Source organism: Thalia democratica, chromosome 6 (assembly GCF_965202585.1).
Source record: "Thalia democratica chromosome 6, ktThaDemo2.hap1.1, whole genome shotgun sequence".
In the NCBI taxonomy this organism is placed as follows: Eukaryota; Metazoa; Chordata; class Thaliacea; order Salpida; family Salpidae; genus Thalia; species Thalia democratica.
Genome location: NC_139170.1, coordinates 30,842,377 through 30,862,812, shown reverse-complemented (window position 1 = coordinate 30,862,812; position 20,436 = coordinate 30,842,377). Strand labels below are relative to the sequence as shown.

Below are 20,436 nucleotides of genomic sequence, written 5' to 3'. Positions count from 1 at the left end.
TAAAAATAAAGTAAAAAATATTACTCATTTTGTTATTTTAATTTTATATTATTTAGTGTTTTTATGTAGTACTATTTCTAACAGCAAAAGTATGCAAAAAAAAAATCAGTGTTTTTTGAGAATTTATTTTTATTTCAAAACTTCGCTCAACTATAAAATTAGTAATATGCTATCAAGCAAATTAAATGAAACAAAAAAATTACTTTTATTAAATACTAATCTAAAACTTATAAGTATGTAATTTCTGAATATCTAAATTAGTCTTGATGTTTGATATACCAACAAGAAGTTTTATATGAAATTAAAATTATATCATAGTATGATAATCAAACTATAAAAAAACATTTTTAAAACTTTTCTACTACACACAACTGAGAGTATACTGTTTTAAATATTTATACAAGTTTTTGTAGTAAATACATGATGCGTTAAAAAATGTTGTAACTTTAATTTTATTTTATCATACAAGTTTCATATTATAATAAAGATAAAATACTGCATAGATTTAAAAGTTTCTGGTTGAAATATTTATTAATTTTACTGTTGATCAATGACGCGTTAACTGATGTTGTAATTTTAATTTTGTTTTATCATATAAGTTTTTTTACACGAGAAAAACAATAAAAAAAGACTTTATATCATGATAAAGACAGTATATAAGACTGAATTATCTTGCGAAAGTATCAATTAACTGAAGTGGACAAAGTTTACGACAAAATAAAAATTGTAGAAGCTTGACGTTCATCACTTTGACTATTTAATTAATAATTTTTTTGCTGATACAAAACTTCATTAGTTTCCAAAATTTAGACTTACTTAAACAATGAAAATTTTATCTTACATGTTGTTGATTGCTTCTGTCTCTATGACAATTTCAATGGATATTACTGAAGTAGAACGAATAGCTCATACGGTTAGTTAATTTTTTGTATCAAATACTACAGACGAAAATTCATTAAGAAATTTGTTTTCATTTTTAAACAAGTTTATAAAAGACTAATTCTGTTTTTATGAACTGAAATTTAAGTTTATTAAGACAAGTTATTACTTTACTTTACAACAATAATACAACACTTTTACAACAACTAACATATATTTTGTAAGTGAAAGTTAAAATATTCAGAAGAAAAATTAATTTATGTTAAAGTTGTTTTAAAAAATGATAAAAATTGTTGTCTTTTTAATTACAAACTACTTATTAACATAATGTTAGATCTACTACATAATTTTAATAATGTATAGACCAGGAATTAAAGTAATTTAGTTATACTTTTTTTTATAGTAATAAAATCGTATTTATAAAAAAAGCCGTATTTAAATTTTTTATTTTATGTTAATAGCATTTCAATAAAACAACTACTGACGATTGCATAGAAATAAAAGTAAAGAATAGAGGGATTTTTCCTCAAATCATAACTTATTATTTGTATGTACCAAAAAATTTGGATATACTTAACTTCAAATCTGAAAAACGCGAGATTAGTTCAATTAGAGAAGTTTTTAACCAAACAACTCTAGAACCTTTAATATTAACACGTAAGTATGTTAATGCTTAAACGGTTATAACAGTTTTAGTAAATTTTATAAACATTGTAGCACGTGTACTTATATGTTATATACTACTGTGTTATGTACATAAACTATATATCAGACAGTGCATGGAAGAAAAAACAAGTCTGTTTTTTGCTTGTAAAATTTTTCGTAATATTATGTAGAGCGTATGTTTGTTTACAAAAAACTTGATCTCTTTGACTCGAAAATATGGTGATTTTCAAAATAAAAAACGCATAAAAATTCAAAAACCTTATATTGGTAATTATAGTTATTTGAACTCTGATTACTTATAGCGTCGAAATCTCTAGTCTAAAACTGTTTTAATTGATCTTATTTTACCAACCTTCGTTAAATATTACTAGTCTTAAACTAAATGCTGATTATCATTGTATCAAGGAATCAAAAAAAAAGCTTCAAACTAACAGTGCGTTATCAAATTCTATATAAAGATTATTACGTCATGTTACTTAACTTTTTATAAGCGGTAGGACTTTTTATGGGTAGTATTTTATGGGGACTATTTTATGGGTAGAATTGCTGCAATCAATTATGCCCATAATTTGATGTGATGTATTCAAAATTATGGGAGGTATTTAGATGTTGCTGCAATTAAGCTGCTGCAATTAAATGAAAAATAGAATACTGTCTTGACCTTGGTAAATATTATGGATAGTTTTTATAGTTTTAAATAGTTTTAAGCTAAATAGTTTTTTCAAACTCTTTAATGGACTTTATGTTTTTTGCTTAATTATATAAAAAGTTATTTAGTTTTTGTGTTGATATGTCTGCTACTTAATCAAAAAATATTTCATTATTTCTTATTTTGTAATTTTTGCTCAATTTGTTTAGCTCTGCAGTGTATTTCTTTATTTTTAACTTAATATTGAATAAAACGTATGGCAAAGTTTTAGTTCTCTCTAAATAAATGAATTTAACAACAAATTAAAAATATAACATAGGAGCTTTTCTCTATGATTTTAATAAAAGTACTTGGATAAATGAATTTTTAAAGTAACTTTAAGTATAATTATTTAACTAATTACGAAGTTAAAACAAATCATTATTACTAAAACTGGTTTTGTTTCAACATTTTAAACAAAATAAATGCTAAGATGAGCACCTATTCAATGACGAACAATTATCTGGAATGTCGAAAATTAATCTCAACAACGGAGAAACTTCTGAATTCCAATCGAATTACAAATTAGTTAATAATGATAAATTAGAAAAACAAGTCAACAGTTTTCTTATTGTCATTGAATTGAACAGTGAAAATCTTGAACAGTTAGCAGCTACAATAAGTTCTGCAAATTTTGGCCGAAAAAATTATCCTAACGAGTCTAGACACAGGTAAAATATAAAAAATATTAAATTAAGGTATAAGTTTAAGAAGATGACATAAATAGTTATATAAAATTGATACATATATAAAAAGCAAAAATAATAAATTACTAAAAAAAATTGAAACTTTTAGATGATTTATTTTTAAAATGCAAAAAATCAAACTATGATTACATACCTACTTACATATTTGATTAAGGAAAACATTTTACGCTGTTTAACAACTTGTAATTATTTTATATTACTTTTATTTATAAATAATTGTTTATAGATGGCTAATAAGGTGTCCACCAGGATACTTCATAAAACTAAACGTCACAAGTTACCAAGTAGAGCGAAATTTTGAAGAAGTTTTGTTGTATGACGCAACAAACGGCGGAAACAGTCTCGTAGGAGAAATTACTTCATTGGGCGAATTTGCAACGACGAGCAGTGAACTTATTTTGGTTTTTAAATCTGACTGTGAAGTCACAGGCAAAGGCTTCCAAGCAATCGTCGAATTTTCTGAAAGAGTTATACCAACATCAAGCTATGTTCCAACAACTGAACAAACAACAATTACACCAACATCAACATCTAGCTATGTTCCAACAACTGAACAAACAACAATTACACCAACATCAACATCTAGCTATGTTCCAACTACCGAACTAACTACCGAAATTAATACCGACCGTAATCCAGGTTTTAAGTTTTTATTAACTAAAAAGTATTAACCCAGCTATTGAAAGTCGTAAATCCTATTTTTCTGAAGCTAAAAATTAATTGTATAGTTATTTTACTTTAATTTAAGTACAGAATCAGTGGAAAACATAGTTTTTTTTCAAACTTTTATTGTGTTAATTTAAGGCTTCAGTATGTTTTAATATATAAGCCTCCTAATGGCAACAAAACATGGTTTGTTAAATGAAAACGACAGCTTTCGAAGCTATCAGAAACTTGAGTCTTAATGGACCAACAAATTTTCAACAGTTGTTTGTCTGTACATTCGCTCTCTAAATTTATTTATATAGAGCAAACATTTTAAAGCCAATAAAATCAAATTGTTAAATATATAAACTTAAATAACTCGTAGTTTTTACATTTTAAATAATACTTTCTATGCATGGCTAGTAGTCGTATTTAAGCTTCTTTGTTTTATTAAGTATTAAGTTTCAGTGATAAATATACCGAAGTTTATAATTCTTGTAATTTTTCAAGTTATATAAGATTGTTAGAAGAAGTTTTATTGATTTTCAGTAGTTAGTTTTTTTTAAAGGATTTTATTCAGCTACGAGAAAAACTCTTTAGTTGTAAGTAAAAAGAAAAAAAAAAGATATATAAGATCAAAACTAACTAGCTCGGGTAGGAGTCTAACATGCACGAAAGGTCAAATATGCACAAAGACGCTTTTACACGAAGACACATTTTCACGGCGTCAATTTTGCACAAGGGGTAATTTTTAAAAAATACAGTTTTGCACGCGTTGAAATTTTTTAATTTTCTTATATTAATTTTAATTTTTTGTTATTTTTTTTACTATCACTATTACCCCTAGCCCTTACCCTCTGTGGGTATTTTTTTATACTTTTCAAATATATATTTTAATTAATTTTTAATTTTCTGATTTTTTTATTATTATTAATTTTATTAGATATTTTTTATCACTGTTACCCATAATATTTACCCTCGATCGGTAACTTTATTGTTTTTATTTGTTTTCCTATAAGTTTTTCCATTTTTATAATTTATAATTTTTTTCTTTTTATTTTATCTATTTCAATTTTACTATCACTTGTGTCCCTAACCCTTACCCTCGGACGGTAACTTTTTTTTTGTTTTTTTTTTATTAATTAGTTATTTTTTCTTGTTTTAATTTTTTAACTTTTGTTATTTTTTACTCTCGTGCAAAAATGACCCTTCGTGCAAAAGTAACCCTCTGTGCAAAAGTGACCCCTCGTTCAAAAATGTCTTCGTGTAAAAATGTCCCTTCTTGCAAAAGCGTACCTTCGTACATATTTGACCCTTCGTTCATATTTGGCCCGTACCGAAGTAGCTCATATTCTGTAAGTTAAAGTACAAACTAAAAATATTTAAAATACTTTATCAAAATAATAACTTATGTTATATAAAAAATCCTTAAGTCTTACAGTTTGTTTTTATTTTTTTATTTTGAACCAATTAAGAAATTTTTTAAGCTTGATTAATTTTCTTTTTGAACCGAGAATAAGAAATCAGAAGTTATGTTTTATATAATCTTATTAATCCAATCTGTATGCTTAATATCTTTATAAGTTTAGCCAGATTAAATAAAAAACCGAAATACAAAATATTACTACAAAAGGGTTTTAACAAATAGTATTATATATAAATATAACGACTTCTTGTAAAGTGTATTTAAAAAAATACTACTAAAACACAGCGAGAAACGCAAGTAATGTTTTGGAAGCTATACGTCGTGATGTATTAAGCTCAGATATTTGGGAGAAGTATAACAATACACTGAATTTTGATAGCTATGCATACATTTACGATGGAGAAACAAACTATGAGATTCGAGACGGTGGTCGGGATATGTATGACTTAGGAAACAAAGTAAGTATAAAACAATTATATGTGTTTTTTGTATGATGTGTTTTCAAGTCTTCTTAATTTATTTAAAGTTATATTTATTAAAGGTGTCATTTTCGGTGATAAACGATGGACATTCTTATTCAGAAAATACAACTATATATGGCGAACTGTACAGGTTTGTTTCTTTGTTGCCTTTTATAGTTATAGTTAAAAGTATTTTTCATTCAATTAGTTGTAAGAGTAAATTTTAGCTCTTTCATTGATAGATATAAATATATAAAACTTGGTACGTTATAATTCAAAGTAACCATAATAATAAACTAAAAGCAACAGAGATGTAGATGCTGCATACACATCCATAAAGAGTCATCCCTTCATCTCGCTTTTATGGGTGGGAGAAGCAAATCTAAATGAGAGTTTTGCAGATGCCACTTTAACGGTTTTTAATCATTTTTCTAGATTTTAAAATAAAGTTATAAACAATGAACGAGAAAAAAATCATATGAAAAAAAGACAAGGCTAACTATTTTTATTAATAATTAAAAAATAACAAGATAAATTATTCTACATAATAATTACTACTATAATTTAGTCTAACATTAGTGTTAAAATACAGCTACTAATAGTAAATTACACATTTTATAAGGTCACAGGCAATGCAGGAGCTGACGGGGAAGGATCTTATTCTGCACAAAACACTGAGCAACTGTACTACGGTAATTCAACGTTGCATACCGCTAATTTTCAAGTTTATAATGAACCATACAATGATCCTAGCATTTGTGAAGTTTACGCTGTGATAGCCAGAGAGGTTGAAATATGTTTATTTAATTATTCTAATATTTAATGAAGTTTAGTTAAGTAAAGTTTATTTAGAAAATTTAAGTGAAAACCTGCAGCCTTAAAGTTTTATAATATTTGTATAGTCAACTTTTGTGCTTACGTTTGAACTTTCAAAAACTCTTACTTTTAAGCAAATAATCAAAGTGAATTTATTTTGATTCATCTTTACTAAAGTAAGTATTACTTAAATATCAGTAAGAGTCAGAAAATGTTTTTCTTGAAATATTGTATAATTTTTTTCTTTTTTAAACCTTTTGAACTGTTTAGAATAATTAACAAAACATTCATACATTACAAACAGCATTATTTATCGTAAAAAAAAATATTTTTTTTTTTATTGAGATTTTATACAGTCTTAGTGTTTCAATATAAATTTTCAAATCTGTAACAAGTTTTTCAACTAAGGCAGTTTTCAACAAACTTAATTTAAATTTTAAAAAAGCTAAAAGCTATTTTTGCTATGTTTTATTAAAAACTAGTCTTAAAGAATTTTTTATACTTTACAGAATAAGTTTTTTTTGTGGCAATTAGGTGTATAGCTTTACTTTACAATTGTTAAGATTTTGTTGTTTTATTTAAGTTATGAGCTTACTTTTTTTAGAGTTGGAACTCTCAAATAATTGGAACTCCTACATTTTCGCACGGAACATCAACTAATGATCTTCATAACAATTTCAGAATAACCGGAAAGAATTTTCTAGTCGTCTACATCCTTTTATCTGAGTTAGTAACTCTCAAATTTGATTCTTTATAATAGTTTCTTAATTATCAAAACAAGCTAGTTTTTAGTTTAATCCTTTACAATCTTTTATAGTAATTTAATACTTTCTCATTAATAGTGGAAACCAAGACCTTGTTAACAGAGAAGCTATCAATAACTTTTTGGCCACAATTTACGAATTCGGAAGCTCTGTTGAAGTATAAACCGCTGTAAACTAAATAAGTGCTGTAGTTATGATAAGTTAACTACTTTATTAATCTAAATTGAAAATAACAACTTTTTTTAAAATTGTTAATTTAGATATAAATTTTTTGTTGACAAATAAAATATATAGTATATTTATTTTCTATAAAATAGTTCGTCAATTAATTATGTTATAAAACAAACAAATTCTTTTTTCAACTAAAGCCTCTTTACATAGATTTAAAACCTTTTAAAGTTTTTTTAGAAACGGCAAATTTAGTAATACGAAATGAAATATTATAAGTTTGTGATTCACAGTACAAACAAAAAAACATTTTTTTATTCCTTTTTGTTGATTTACTTAAATTTTTCACTTTATTTTTAATATTTTTTTTTTATCAAAAATATTGTTTAAGAGCTGTTAGTCTTTAAAATTTTATTATTTTGTATTGTAAAAACAGTTATTTTTTTATATTCCAGCGAACTTGCTTCGCTAGGATCTTTAACAACCAACGATTAGCTTGAAATTTTATATACTTTTGTATTGTATGGCTATAAAAGATTTAACAAAACTTTAAGAAATATTAGGTTCATGTTGTTTCTTTATTGCTTCGATTAGTACGTAATACAAACAATTCAATAAAATAAGTATTTTTTGTACATTTAAAAACTAGCATTTTACTTACTAACTTTTATAACTTTCACATGTCTAACTTTCTAATTACAGTATCCTAACGCTTAGGTAGGCACTGCCGGTTTGGTAGGCACTTTAAAGCCGAAAAAAAGTGTGGAGTTCAATATGCATAAAAAAAAGCCTAAAACTAGTATTACAAAAAATCTTTATTTAAAAAAAAGTTAACTGTTGAGTTGAACTAAAATATAACAAGTTAAAACTAAAGGAACTAGAAAAAATGACGTGAACCTACAAACTGTATATCAAATCCAATATTTAAAACAAACATACTATAGTTTGTTTATTTATATAAAATAAAAGACAGTGCAACTTAAACTTGCATTCGCCATCATTAAAGCAAAGGAATAAAAAAGATTTTAATAGATATAAGAAAATAATGAACAGCTCAATTAAATTTTCTTTTTCTATGTAACTTTTTATAATTGTAAAAAGGGTATAAAAGTCCATATTAAAATTATAATGATCAATAATTGTAAAAAAAATCAGTATATAAAATAACATTAGTAAATAATAATTGTAATATAGGTATGATTGAATTTTTGTACAATAGTCTTTGCAAACTTTAGTGGCTCTAAACTTGTTTGTATTAAGCTTAATGTAGATAACTGAAGACTAAAATTTTCAACTTACGCAATGCCGGTTGGGTACGCACTTTGAACACGGCACAGGTTGGCACTAGTTTGCAGGTTTTTAGTAAATGAGGTCTGATTTTTGCTGTGTTTAACAAAACAACAGAACCAAAAAAAAAAAAAAGACTGTTATGGTGCACTTTTGAGCCGTGTTCTAAATACGTAACTAAGCGGCAGCTTACTGTAAACTGCAGTACAACTTTTTTTAACTCTAACTCTGATTTAAAATTGTATATTTATTTATTAACTTTTTTGATTTGTAGTATTTATTACTTGCACCATTTTAAATTTTTTACAAAAATCATTTTTAAAAGATACAAATACATAACGTATTAAATTTGAAGTCTCTCTCTACCTGATAAAAGGGGAGTTAGAAGTTGCTTAAAGTGAAACAATTGCAAAAGTGTTTTTATGGTGTTTATTAATTTGTATTCTACTTGTTATTAGATTGTTTTCAAACATAGTTCAAGAATACCACAGGCTAAACACAAATTAGTTTGTGGTTAAGTTTTAGTTAGAAATGCATTAAGTGTTGTCTATCTTAAGATTATATTTCTAGTTTAATAACCAAAATGTTATTCTCCATACCGGATTCAATAACAATATTTATTGGGGTTTTTATCAAACAAATTTTATGTTCATTAAGATAGGTTGTTTTTTATTTAAGAACCTATTATGATTTCCTGTTTTTTATTTTTATTTTATGATTGTGTAAGTTTATCGTGCTTGTCTCAAAATATGTTAATATTTAAACTGTATAAAATATCAAGTATGTGACAATATAACAACATGTTAGAATACAAATTTTTTGAAAAAAGTTCTGACAATAATAAAAGTATTTCTTGGACATACAACTTTCAATAAGTTACTTTTAGAAATTTTATGTTATCAACTTTGTAGATTTTTAGTTCAGTAGAAGTAGTATAAAACTATTTCAATTTACTTGAATTAACGTTATCTTGAGTTAACCTTAATGTTTTTTTAAATGTTTTTAAGTTGAACTAAAAGTTATCAAAAAATAAATCTGGACAGTATCGGCACAACAGATTAGAAAACATAGTTATTATTTTTTAACTATTGACTTCTAATTTAGCTCGTCAGTGATTTAATACTTAATTCTAAAATAAAAATATTTAAAAGTTTTATATAGTGTACGAAATAACAAATAACAGTTTAATTTAAACTTTTGCACGTCTTGTAGAATTATTTGAGTCACTGACGAGCTCATAGCGCATAAGTAAGCTTTCTCAATATACTTTTATAACGTTGACAATAAATTAGCTGTTATTATGAAACAGAGATCTATAACTGATTTATAAGAACACATCTATAGCACCTATACTTTAGTATACTTGGTAGTAGACGGAACATTTAAACTTACAAAAAGGTATAACGATTTTCTTTGAACTAGTAATGAAATAGTAAGATTATCAATGTATAAATAGCAAACAATAAACTTGTTTGCACAATTTACTGTCTAGTGTCCACATTTAAAAAACACTACTTTAATTTATCTGTTAAACGTTTTCAAATTTTAGCTTTTTTATATAAAGTTAATGTGATCAAAAGTTGCACTGATAAAGGTTTAAGTAGATCTACTTAAATATAACTTTTTAGTATATTGATCCTAATCAAATAAAATAAAAAGTTTTTTCATTCCGATTATAATTAGTTGTTATCTAACCTAAATCACTCATATACAATTAAAAAAAAATTTGATTCAATCTGAAAAATTTCGTCAAAGCTCATAACCATAAGCTATAAACAAGCAAGGCAAAAATGTTTCACGTTTTAGCATAAAAACTAGTAACATGTTTGAGAAAGCACTAACACCGGTGAATTGAAGCATTTTTTACTGAAATTCAGTGGCGTCGCGTGGTATTTTTTTTAGGTGGTGCAGAATTAAAAAAAAAATCCCCTACTTTAAAACTCTTTTTTATCTTTAATAAAGACTTTTTTTTATTACAATTACATTAAATTGCTAATGTAACTTGGGAAATTTTGTTAAAAAGTAAAAAAAATATTTTTTCAAAAAAAAAAATAATTAAGAAAATAACTTTAAAAAAAAGGTAAGTACTTTGAAAATTAAAGTAAATATAGGAATATTAAAAAAAAATAAATAATTTAAAAGACTCAAAAAATGTTAGCTTACTTATGAGTATTAATTTTTAAAAAGGCTTTAAAATTTAAACTAACAGTAGAAATAATTTAAACAAAACAAACTTTTATTATATTGAAAAATACAGCAACTTTATTTGTTTTTTTTTTTTGCCTCAAATTTATTAAAAGAATATTTGATTAAATATCATACTAAGAATGGTTAATATACTAATATTTAACTTAACAAAATAATAAATGTCTTATTAGACTTGGCAAGAAAATTAAAAAGTCTACAAACAAAGAAAAAAATGTTTTATACAAACTGCAAGTTTATTTTGAGTAAAATTTATTTTACTAAGTAGAAATTAATTGCTTATTTACTTCTAAATATTGATAAAATTAACGAGTATCAACTTATAACTAATTAAAACTTTTGATGTTTGAAAGTTTGACTACTAAGTTGAAAACACAAAAGTAAAATAAGCAACCTCATAAATATCAAATTTTACGAAGTCTCTAACTAATAGTGATGTACCGGACCCACAATTTTGGGTCCGGCCGGACCCGGACTTTTTTTTCAAGTTAGAATCCGGCCGGAACCGGACCCGGACTTTTTTTTCAAATTAGAATCCGGCCGGAACCGGACTTTTTTTTCAAATTAGAATCCGGCCGGATCCGGACTTTTTTTTCAAATTAGAATCCGGCCGGATCCGGATATCAGACAAAAATGGCAATATCCGGCCGGACCCGGATAGTGAGTCCGCTACATCATTAGTATAAACTAGCCTGAGTCAGAATGAAGTTTTTATAAAAAAAAAAAAAAAAGAACTTTAATCTAATAATAAGTAGAACAGCTAGCCACAAGGTTTACAAATTTAGGTGTTGTTTACACTTAAAAATATGAAATTAAGTTCTTGAACAAAATACAATAGAAAATTACCAAATATTGAAAACTGGATCAGCTCAAACTCGATCAAAATTTAAAAGAAAACTAGCCAGAGTTTTTGTAAAAAACTAAACTAGCCTGAGGCAGTCCAAGATTTTCTAAAATTCCAAAAAAAATTCAAACTAGCAGGGTTGCCACCGTTAAAGTCAATAACACTAGCAAGAGTGAGTATAAACAAGCCTGAGTCAGAATGATGTTTTTAAAAACTGAAAAAAATTACTTTAATCTAATAATCAGTAGAACAGCTAGCAAAGGTTGACAATTTGGTAGTAAAGTTGTGGACTGATTGTGGTACACTTGACTTATTAGTACAACCCATCATAATTAAATCCTACCTTATTTAATTAATATCTAACAAATACTAAATCCTAACTGAGACTACTTTCTATAATCAGACACGACAGTTTTGAGTGATGAATCTTATATATAAAACATAACAAGAAATACTAGCATATACAAAATTATTAATTTCTTTGGTAACACTTTAAAAACTGGAAGCTATTTAAATCTATATTAAATGACTTGAAACAATAAACTAAAAATTAAATAAAACTTTTAGTAAAGAAGAAACTGTAAAATTTTTAATAAAAAGTCAAACTATAAACCTGGCTTAAATATTTATACAATTAAACACTAGTTGAAATATTCACTTTTAAAACAAAACACTACTTACAATAAGCATTTACAAAAAAGTTCAAGATATTTTGTTGCTTCAAGCTGCCTACCAAACTAACTAACTGCTTACATATAAACTGCCTGTCATGCTCTGATGTTTTGTTGCATCAGTATTTAGTTTTAAACATTTCGTCATATGATTCTCATTGGCTCGTACATTCAACCGTATTAACTCTAAATATTCTCTGAGCTCAACTTTAAACAATAAATAATGCAAGTATTCATTCCAAAGTTTTCAATTTTACAACATATGTAAAGAGTTGCATTTCTAAAATGTTTATTTCATAGTTTAAATGTAAACAAATGTAAATTAGTCACGTGTACAAAATGAGCCAATCACGGTAGGTTTTTAATTTTAACTGACGAAAATGACTCTTATTAATTTACACAGGGTTTGTTTTTGAAAAAATACTTTTCAGTATGCTCTTTTTTACTAACTAGATCCGGATCCGGACTTTTTTTTCAAATAAAGATCCGGCCGGAACCGGATCCGGACTTTTTTTTCAAATTAGAATCCGGCCGGAACCGGATCCGGACTATTTTTTCAAATTAGAGTCCGGCCGGATCCGGATATCAGACAAAAATGGCAATATCCGGCCGGACCCGGATAGTGAGTCCGGTACATCACTACTAACTAACAATTTAGATTAAACAGACTAATATTATAATAAGAAAAGACAGCAAATGCAATAATATTTCTTTTAGCCTCAACTTTAGTTAAAAAATATTGGATTAGTTAAACATCAAACTATTTATAATTATTTTACTAATATTTAATTTAAAAAAATATTTAATTATACTTGGCAAGTAAATTAAAAAGTCTACAAACAAATAAAATGTTGTGTACAAATTAAATTTTTTTTAAAGAATAACTCACATTACTCAGTAAAGAAATTTTAAAGAATCTTAAAATACAATTAAGATTTAAAAAAAAAGCTTGAGTAAGTAAAAAACTCAAAAGTAAAACAAGCAAACTAAATAATACTAAGTTTTACAAAGGCTCTAAAGTTAAAATTTAAAGTAGCTTACAGTTTAGATATAACAGACTTATTTTTTAATAGAAAACACAGCAAATATAATAATATTTCATTTTAGCTTCAACTTTACTTGAAAAGTTTTGGATTAAATACCAAACTAAAAATAATATTTTTTCTTATTTTTAGCTAAACAAAAAAAGGAATGCATAATGAAGCTTGGTAAGTAAATTAAAAATACTTGGCAAGTCTACAAACAAAGAAAATTTTATGTCCAAATTTACAAACTTTCTTAGTACAGAAATGGTTACTACTGAATGTCTACCTAAAAAAATAAATCTTAAGTTCTAACTTTGCAAACATAAATACTTAAACTCTTACTTTTCACCTTTGTAACTGAAATTCATTCTTCTCTCCTTTTGGTTGATAAATTTCTCCATCACCTCTTCCTTTAAACTAGTACAGTTATTAAGTAAATCCCTACCAATCGAAATTACACTTAAAAAATTTAACCTTGACTGACCCATGGTGTTTCTCAAAAATGTTTTGATCCTTTTCAAAGATGAAAATGTTCTTTCAGCTTCTACACTAGTCATGGGAATATATATCAAAATTCTAAGAAGCTTTGCAGTTTCGTTAAATATTTTAGTCAGGTTATGTTCTTCAAGATATAACAGTATTTTCACTAAACCATCCTGATGCATTTCTTCACGTGAATAAAATGTTTTCAGTTCTCTTTCTAACTGTTTACATTCAACTATAGGATAACACTTCTTCACTGTTTCTATAAGTTTAAAGGAAAACAAGATTTATAAACAGTAAAATATTTTGCCAAAAATAACTGCAAAATTCTTAAATGGCCTGAAAACTTGAACCATTCAGTGATGTTGAAGCTGACACTATCACAGACTTCTTTTGTTGAAGAAGAAAGGCTTTTTTTAATATTCTCTGTACTACTTGAATTCCTTATACTGTTGACTGCAGCTTGAAATGTTTCCAAATGCTGTTTAACTTTTTGAACAGTTAAGTCTGTGCATTGCATAATGTTATACAAAATTTCAACTGCAGGCATAATTTCTGAAAACAATTTCAGCCAAAATTTAGAATTAGTTTACTGAAATTATTTCATACAGTTTTAATTTAACAACAAGTCATCTTTTATCAATATAAAAAATTCATATTAAATTTTGAGATATGGTAATTCACAGTCAGAGGTACAAAAGAATCCTTATTAATATAAAACAAACTCAAACAACAAATAAATCAAATCACTATAATCATATTTATTTTTATAAGTTGGCCTCAAAATCTTTAGATGTATCTTTTATAAAACAAAACAATTTGCTAAAATAGATATTTAAAACACTAATAAAAAAAAAATTATAACAAGAGTAATTTTTTTTTGTATATATAAAAATATATATTGATACTTAAAAATTTAAAACTTCTCTTCAACAAAAGTATAAAATTTTATAAAAAGTAGGATGAAAAAGTTTGATAAAAATTGCTTTAAAAATTATGGAGAATATAGGTTTTCAGTAAAACTGTATTTTTTTGCTGTTTTGGTTTACTCCTTGTTTAATAAATTATTGTACTCTCTGGCTTTGACCGTTTGTATCTAAAAATTTAATTGGAAATTTCAAGTTTATTATAAAGTAACTATTAGCTTTCTGAAAAAGTTAAAATAAGAACAACATGAAAAAAAAGAGCCTATACACCCCCCTCTCCTTACCCCTCACTATTTTGCACAATTTTTTTTTACAAAAATTAAAATTTTTATTAACTGTTTTTCTAAATTTAATGTTTTTTTGTTGGAGGTTTAAAATTCAATAGTTCTTTAAGGGTATCTTTTCTTTATTCAAATTTAATTTGTTTTTCCTTTTGATGAAAGTACTTTTCTCAGGTGCTCAACTTTATTAAGTTTAGTTGGTGAGGCTGTTAACTTTTCAAGAAAATTAAAGATAAATTATAAATATGTAACCATTATAGCAGTAAAAAAATTGGTTAGTTAGTTTTTATGTGGCCATAGGGGTAAAACACTTATTTTTTAATTTTAAATAAGCTTGTTATTTTCAGAGTAAAAAACTAAAACTGCTTTAGTCAGCCTGAATATTTTTCTAATTTGGTCTGTTTTAATTTATCTTGGGTCATCTTGAGTTTTTTTTTATATCTAAGTTATCCTGATTATGAGGCAAGGCAACCATGTTTCAATAATTTTAGATAAATTTTTTGATTTGTTTATGAAAAAGTTGAACCAAAAGTCATATAAAGTAGACTAAATTTTCCTAAAATGTTAAACTACTCTAAGTAATCAAAGTTTCTAAGTTAAGGCTATTTACTTTATTTAAATATGTGACTGTTTTAATAATACTAATTTTATCTAATATAAATCTAAATTATTTTTCTGTAAGAGTAAACTAGAAGTTTATAATAAACTTCTTAACATTTTTTTTCAGAACTCAAAATTTACATTTAAATATTATTTAATTAATTATTTTATTAATTTTATGATAACAATAATAAGTTATAGTTAAGTTTATGTATGCAGATTAAAATAAAAAATAAATTTTTTAAAACTACGGTGATTTAGGTTTTTTACCTATTTTTTTTTTAAATATGTAATTTATGACAAGTTTTGTTCTTTTATTGTTTCGTTTTAATAGAAGAGATCTCTTGAATTTAAAATATCATGTGAGTACATAAACTTAAGTTTAATCCTTTGCACTTTGCAGTAGCTTTGTTTTTACTTAATGTTTACAATAGCTTGTAGATGATACTTAAGCAAGTCCTGTTTTAGGGAATTTTCAACTTAACTTACTTACCGCAAGATATTGATTTTGCGGTAATTCTTGAAGAAATTTTGCTTTTTTGAGTTCATTTGCGGCAGTCAGCTAAGAGTTTGCGGCAGTGAAGTGGGCAAAATGGTCGTTTTCAAAATTGGTATTTTAAAAGAGATTTCGTTCTAAAAAATAACGAAAACCTTATAGATACTTTTTTTTTTCTTACAAAATTTCAAGGTGGTGCAGTTGCGGTAGTGCAACACCCAACGCGACGCCCCTGCTGAAATTAAAAGCATATCTTATAGTTTTGATGTGAAGCAAAACAAGTTGCTTAACTTTTTGAAGCAAATGCTTTTTATTACTTTATAAACAATACTTAATTAATTTAATTTATTTGAATGATATTATTTATAGATAGTCTCTTAAGTTACAACTACTTAATGTACCTTTCAAGTTGTTAAGTCGTATTTTTGAAATACAAATCAAATTTTTAACAAAAATAAAACGCTGATGTATTATTGTTTAAATTTTTAACTATTATTAATTTTTATCAACTCTCTGTATCTTTAAAGTTTTTATTTGAAACAAATATAATTATAAAAGGAATTAAAAAAACCTACTTAAAACTAATGCAATAGTTAATTGTCAAGTTTGTACCTTTTCCTGTATTTCCTTCATAAATACACTAATATAATAAAATTTACAGCTATTTTAATTTGCAAGTGTTTAAATGTACTTGGTTTTTAAAAAAGCATTTTATATAGAATATATTTGTTCAAAACTTCAAAATATATTGTTTATATTTAATGCGAAATATAGAAATTACTTATATATAACATAAAGAGTTACAAACAGTTTGTTACTGTTAAAAAAATAATATATACCAGATAAACAGTTCTTTAAAAATTTTATTTAAAATATATTGTTAATCAATAAACGTTAATTTGTTAACGACTTTTGTTAACGAAATGAAACAAACTTTTTAAGCGGTGAATAATGTTAAAAAGTACCTTCACCTAAAAGCTAAACTAATTTCTAAGTTTAATCTAACTATATACAAAAAGGTAACTTTAAAATTAAAAATAACAAAAAATATACTGTATGGCATCATCTTTTAGATTTTGTAATCATTGTAAAAGTTTTTCTGTGAACGGATTAATAACCACACAATATAAAAACGGTTTTTTTTACCGCCGCACAATGTTTTACCGCCACGCCTGTTAAAATATAAGTTTGTTTATTGTTCTCTAAAAATACTTTTTGGACTCTTGTTTTAAATATTAAGTTAATAATTTTTTTTTATCAGCTAAGCTTAATGAGCATGGAATAAATTGACGCCTTCAATTTGGCTTAGTTATCTAGTGAGTGAAAGACATTTCGATTATCGAGATAGACATCACACAATTAGTTTTAAAATGTTCTGCTATAATGCTCAAAATCAGCTATATTATGATTTTTAACAATGTAAAAAGCTTAAAATAAAGCGGAAAGAACACATAAATTAAGTTAAGAAAGCGTCAAAATACGACACTTAAGTCAAAAACAGTTTTATATGAGACTAAAAAATGTATTTAGCTTATACAAACTTTTTAAAATTCAAATTCAGGAATTTTAGTTTCTTCTAAGCCCAATCATTGAAAAAGCGCATAATTTATTAGAAATAAAACTATCTGATGTCAATCATTTTTTTTTCTTTTAAAACTTTCAATTTTGGATTTTTTATTTAAATAAAAATCTAAAAGCATAGTTGTAAAGAAATAAAGAACGTAAACACAAACAAAAAAGCCTTCAAGTCGTTGTTGTACTTACTAATAAGTAAATTTAATAAATAAATAAAGGAAAAATATATTTGTGTATTATTTTTAATATACAAAATAAACAAAAACTTTAGTCAACTTAATTACAATAAGAAAATATAAATGTTTAATACAAAACAATAATACAAAAACAATAAAAAAGATATAGGTATTACGAGAATACAAACTTGGCCTATATTGTTTTAGTCTAATCACATATTCAATTAGTAATGACCATTTTAAGATATCAACTACTTATAAAGGTATTTTTAAAACATATAGAAGTTTATTAACATATATTACTTTTTGTTTTATTAGTGTTTGGATTGATAAAAAACTTTAAAATGCAGTGTAAATGTATAGAACATACATATTGTGCTTTTAATAGCTATAAATAAAAAAACAAAAAATTTGAATTTTTCAAAGAGGAATAACAAGTCAGTTAAAAGAAAACAACATGTAAAAAAACAAGATAAATTAAAAAGAAATTAAAACAGATTCAAGTTAAGCGTACTTACTGTTTAAAATTTTAGCGATTTTCTAAATTAATGATCAATAATTTTAAAAATCAGAGACAAACTATAATAAAAGTTTTATTAACGTAACACATTACAACGTTAATTTTACAAATATAAGTAATAAATTCAAATAAAAAGAAAATGTTACCAACAAGAAGATTAGTCAATAATTTGAAACCTTAATTTTGTAAACAATCAAATGTTAAAAGTTTTAACAGTTGCTGGTAAAAAACTTTTTTTACTTTAAGTAATAATATATGACGATTTTATAACCTTAAAAGATTTTCTTTACAACGTTAGATTGAACTTAATTTAACAAACATGATATAACTTATTCTAGAGTTTGTTAGATAACGGTAAAAATGTTATATTTCAATTGTGAATTAAGATAAAAAAAACTTTTATTAAACCTTTCTATTGTTTGAATAATGTAGTTCATAATAATAACTTCTGTACTTTTAAAACTTGTTGATTTTACAATAGCTAGCAATAAAATGTAGAACAATGCTTTTTAAACATAGAAGTTAGACACAGCTTAAGATTTTCAAAGGACAATATAAAAAGTCAAGTGCTTTTTAGTTATATTTACAATTAAATCAGACTACAGTATGAAAGTTGCCGTTAACACGAGGATATTGATTAAAATATAGTACAGTAACCTCTCGGATCTTTACGTACTCGTGACGTTACGCACTCTCGTTTAGTTACGCATTTCATAATTCTATAAAATTCAGAAAATAAAAATTTCATTTTTTTTAAATTTTGCACAAATTAGGTTTAATGTATATTTTTAAATTAAGATATGTTTTTGAATGCTAACACACCTCTCTATATCTTTAGACTTTGTAAATTTATGTTCCTTGACTAATTGATAAACATTTAGTTATACCTCAGTATATCAGAAATTTTGTAAACAATAAGAGATTAAATCAAAATTCTGAAATAAACATGACTGTTTTTAATGATGAAAGTATAATGAAATAATGAGAGTTTAAAACACAAAGAAATTATACAGCAGTCTTGCATTATATATTAATAAACACCATTTTATAATTGTAAAGAAATGCTTAATTATAAATTGAATTTGCTAAGTAGAATAGAATACAAATGTCACATATAAATAAAGATAATTTCTACTTTTTATTAAAATAGTAAAATTATTTCTACTCGAATTATTATTTTATAGAAATTCAAATCCTTTTTTTTTTTTAATATATGTATAGTTTTATCTGTTGTTTTCATATTTATAAATAAAGTAAACAAATTGTTAAAAGTGGGAAAGTGCCCAGTCTTCTTTTAACTAGAAGCAATATTAAAAAAACAGCCATTTTAGTGAGTATATTTGGTACCTCTCGTTTCTTTACGATCTTTCATATCTTTACGCACTTATTCTGTGGACACAATGTGCGTAAATAAGCGAGAGGTTACTGTACAAAAAAATTCTCAAGTAGTACTATTTAATAGTTTTAATGCAATAAAAAACTTGGTTTATGTAGATTAATATAAATTTTTTCGTTGAAGTGTTTGGTATAAAAAATAATAAAGTAACTTATATTTTGTACGACAAGAGTAAACGTCTGTGTAAAAAACTTAAAATATATTACAAACTAAAAAATATATAACCATCTCTAACAGTTAAACTACTCTTCTACTTATAAAAATTTCGTTTATTTTGATTTTTAACTAAAAAACTAGAAATTTTGATACTTTAAAATATTTTATATGTTTTGTAAAGTTTTCAAACTTTATAAACTCGAACTTTCATCGTAGTTATTTTTGTGTACGACTACAATATACGTTAGGCACCGATTTTAATTTTACTGCACTAACTTTAGCGGTTTTTTTAGTTTTTTTAAATTGTTAAATCCATCAACTCTTTTAGATTCAAGTTATTGTCAAAAATAAATTTTTACCACTAAATTGACAGAAAGAGTTTTTAGATGCTATTAAAAATAATTATATTAAATATCAGAAAAGTTACAGGTGTGTATTAAAATTAGTTTGATTATTTTGTGGATGTTGATTAAGAGATTTTGTGGTAAATATGTAGTAAAATTGTGATTTTTTGACGTAGTTGTTTGTTAATTGTTTTCGCATACTGCTTAAAGCTGTTTGACTTTCTTGTTATA

At 25.1% G+C, this 20,436-nt stretch overlaps 1 protein-coding gene across 3 annotated transcripts; it reads left to right on the top strand.

The window, feature by feature from the left end:
• Positions 1-691: 691 nt before the first annotated feature.
• On the top strand, positions 692-7,739 carry LOC145838270 (uncharacterized). Of its 3 annotated transcripts, none has more exons than XM_082945836.1 (10): positions 692-913; positions 1,341-1,536; positions 2,667-2,904; positions 3,167-3,579; positions 5,297-5,469; positions 5,553-5,623; positions 5,782-5,887; positions 6,095-6,259; positions 6,893-7,014; positions 7,131-7,739. In XM_082945836.1, exons 1-10 carry the CDS (start codon positions 824-826, stop codon positions 7,213-7,215), a joined length of 1,659 nt encoding a protein of 552 aa, XP_082801962.1. In that variant the 5' UTR covers positions 692-823; the 3' UTR covers positions 7,216-7,739. The 3 variants fall into 3 exon arrangements, with proteins under 3 accessions (XP_082801962.1, XP_082801961.1, XP_082801963.1); XM_082945835.1 differs by having other exon boundaries at positions 5,776-5,887; XM_082945837.1 differs by lacking the exon at positions 1,341-1,536 and having other exon boundaries at positions 2,840-2,904; positions 5,776-5,887.
• The last annotated feature ends 12,697 nt before the right edge of the window (positions 7,740-20,436 follow it).

Coding starts and splice junctions, on each gene's coding strand:
- LOC145838270 (XM_082945835.1), top strand. CDS start 824: ATGAAAATTTTATCTTACATGTTGTTGATTGCTTCTGTCTCTATGACA. Junction 3,580..5,296: donor TAATACCGACCGTAATCCAG/GTTTTAAGTTTT, acceptor ACTAAAACACAG/CGAGAAACGCAAGTAATGTT. Junction 6,260..6,892: donor ACGCTGTGATAGCCAGAGAG/GTTGAAATATGT, acceptor TACTTTTTTTAG/AGTTGGAACTCTCAAATAAT.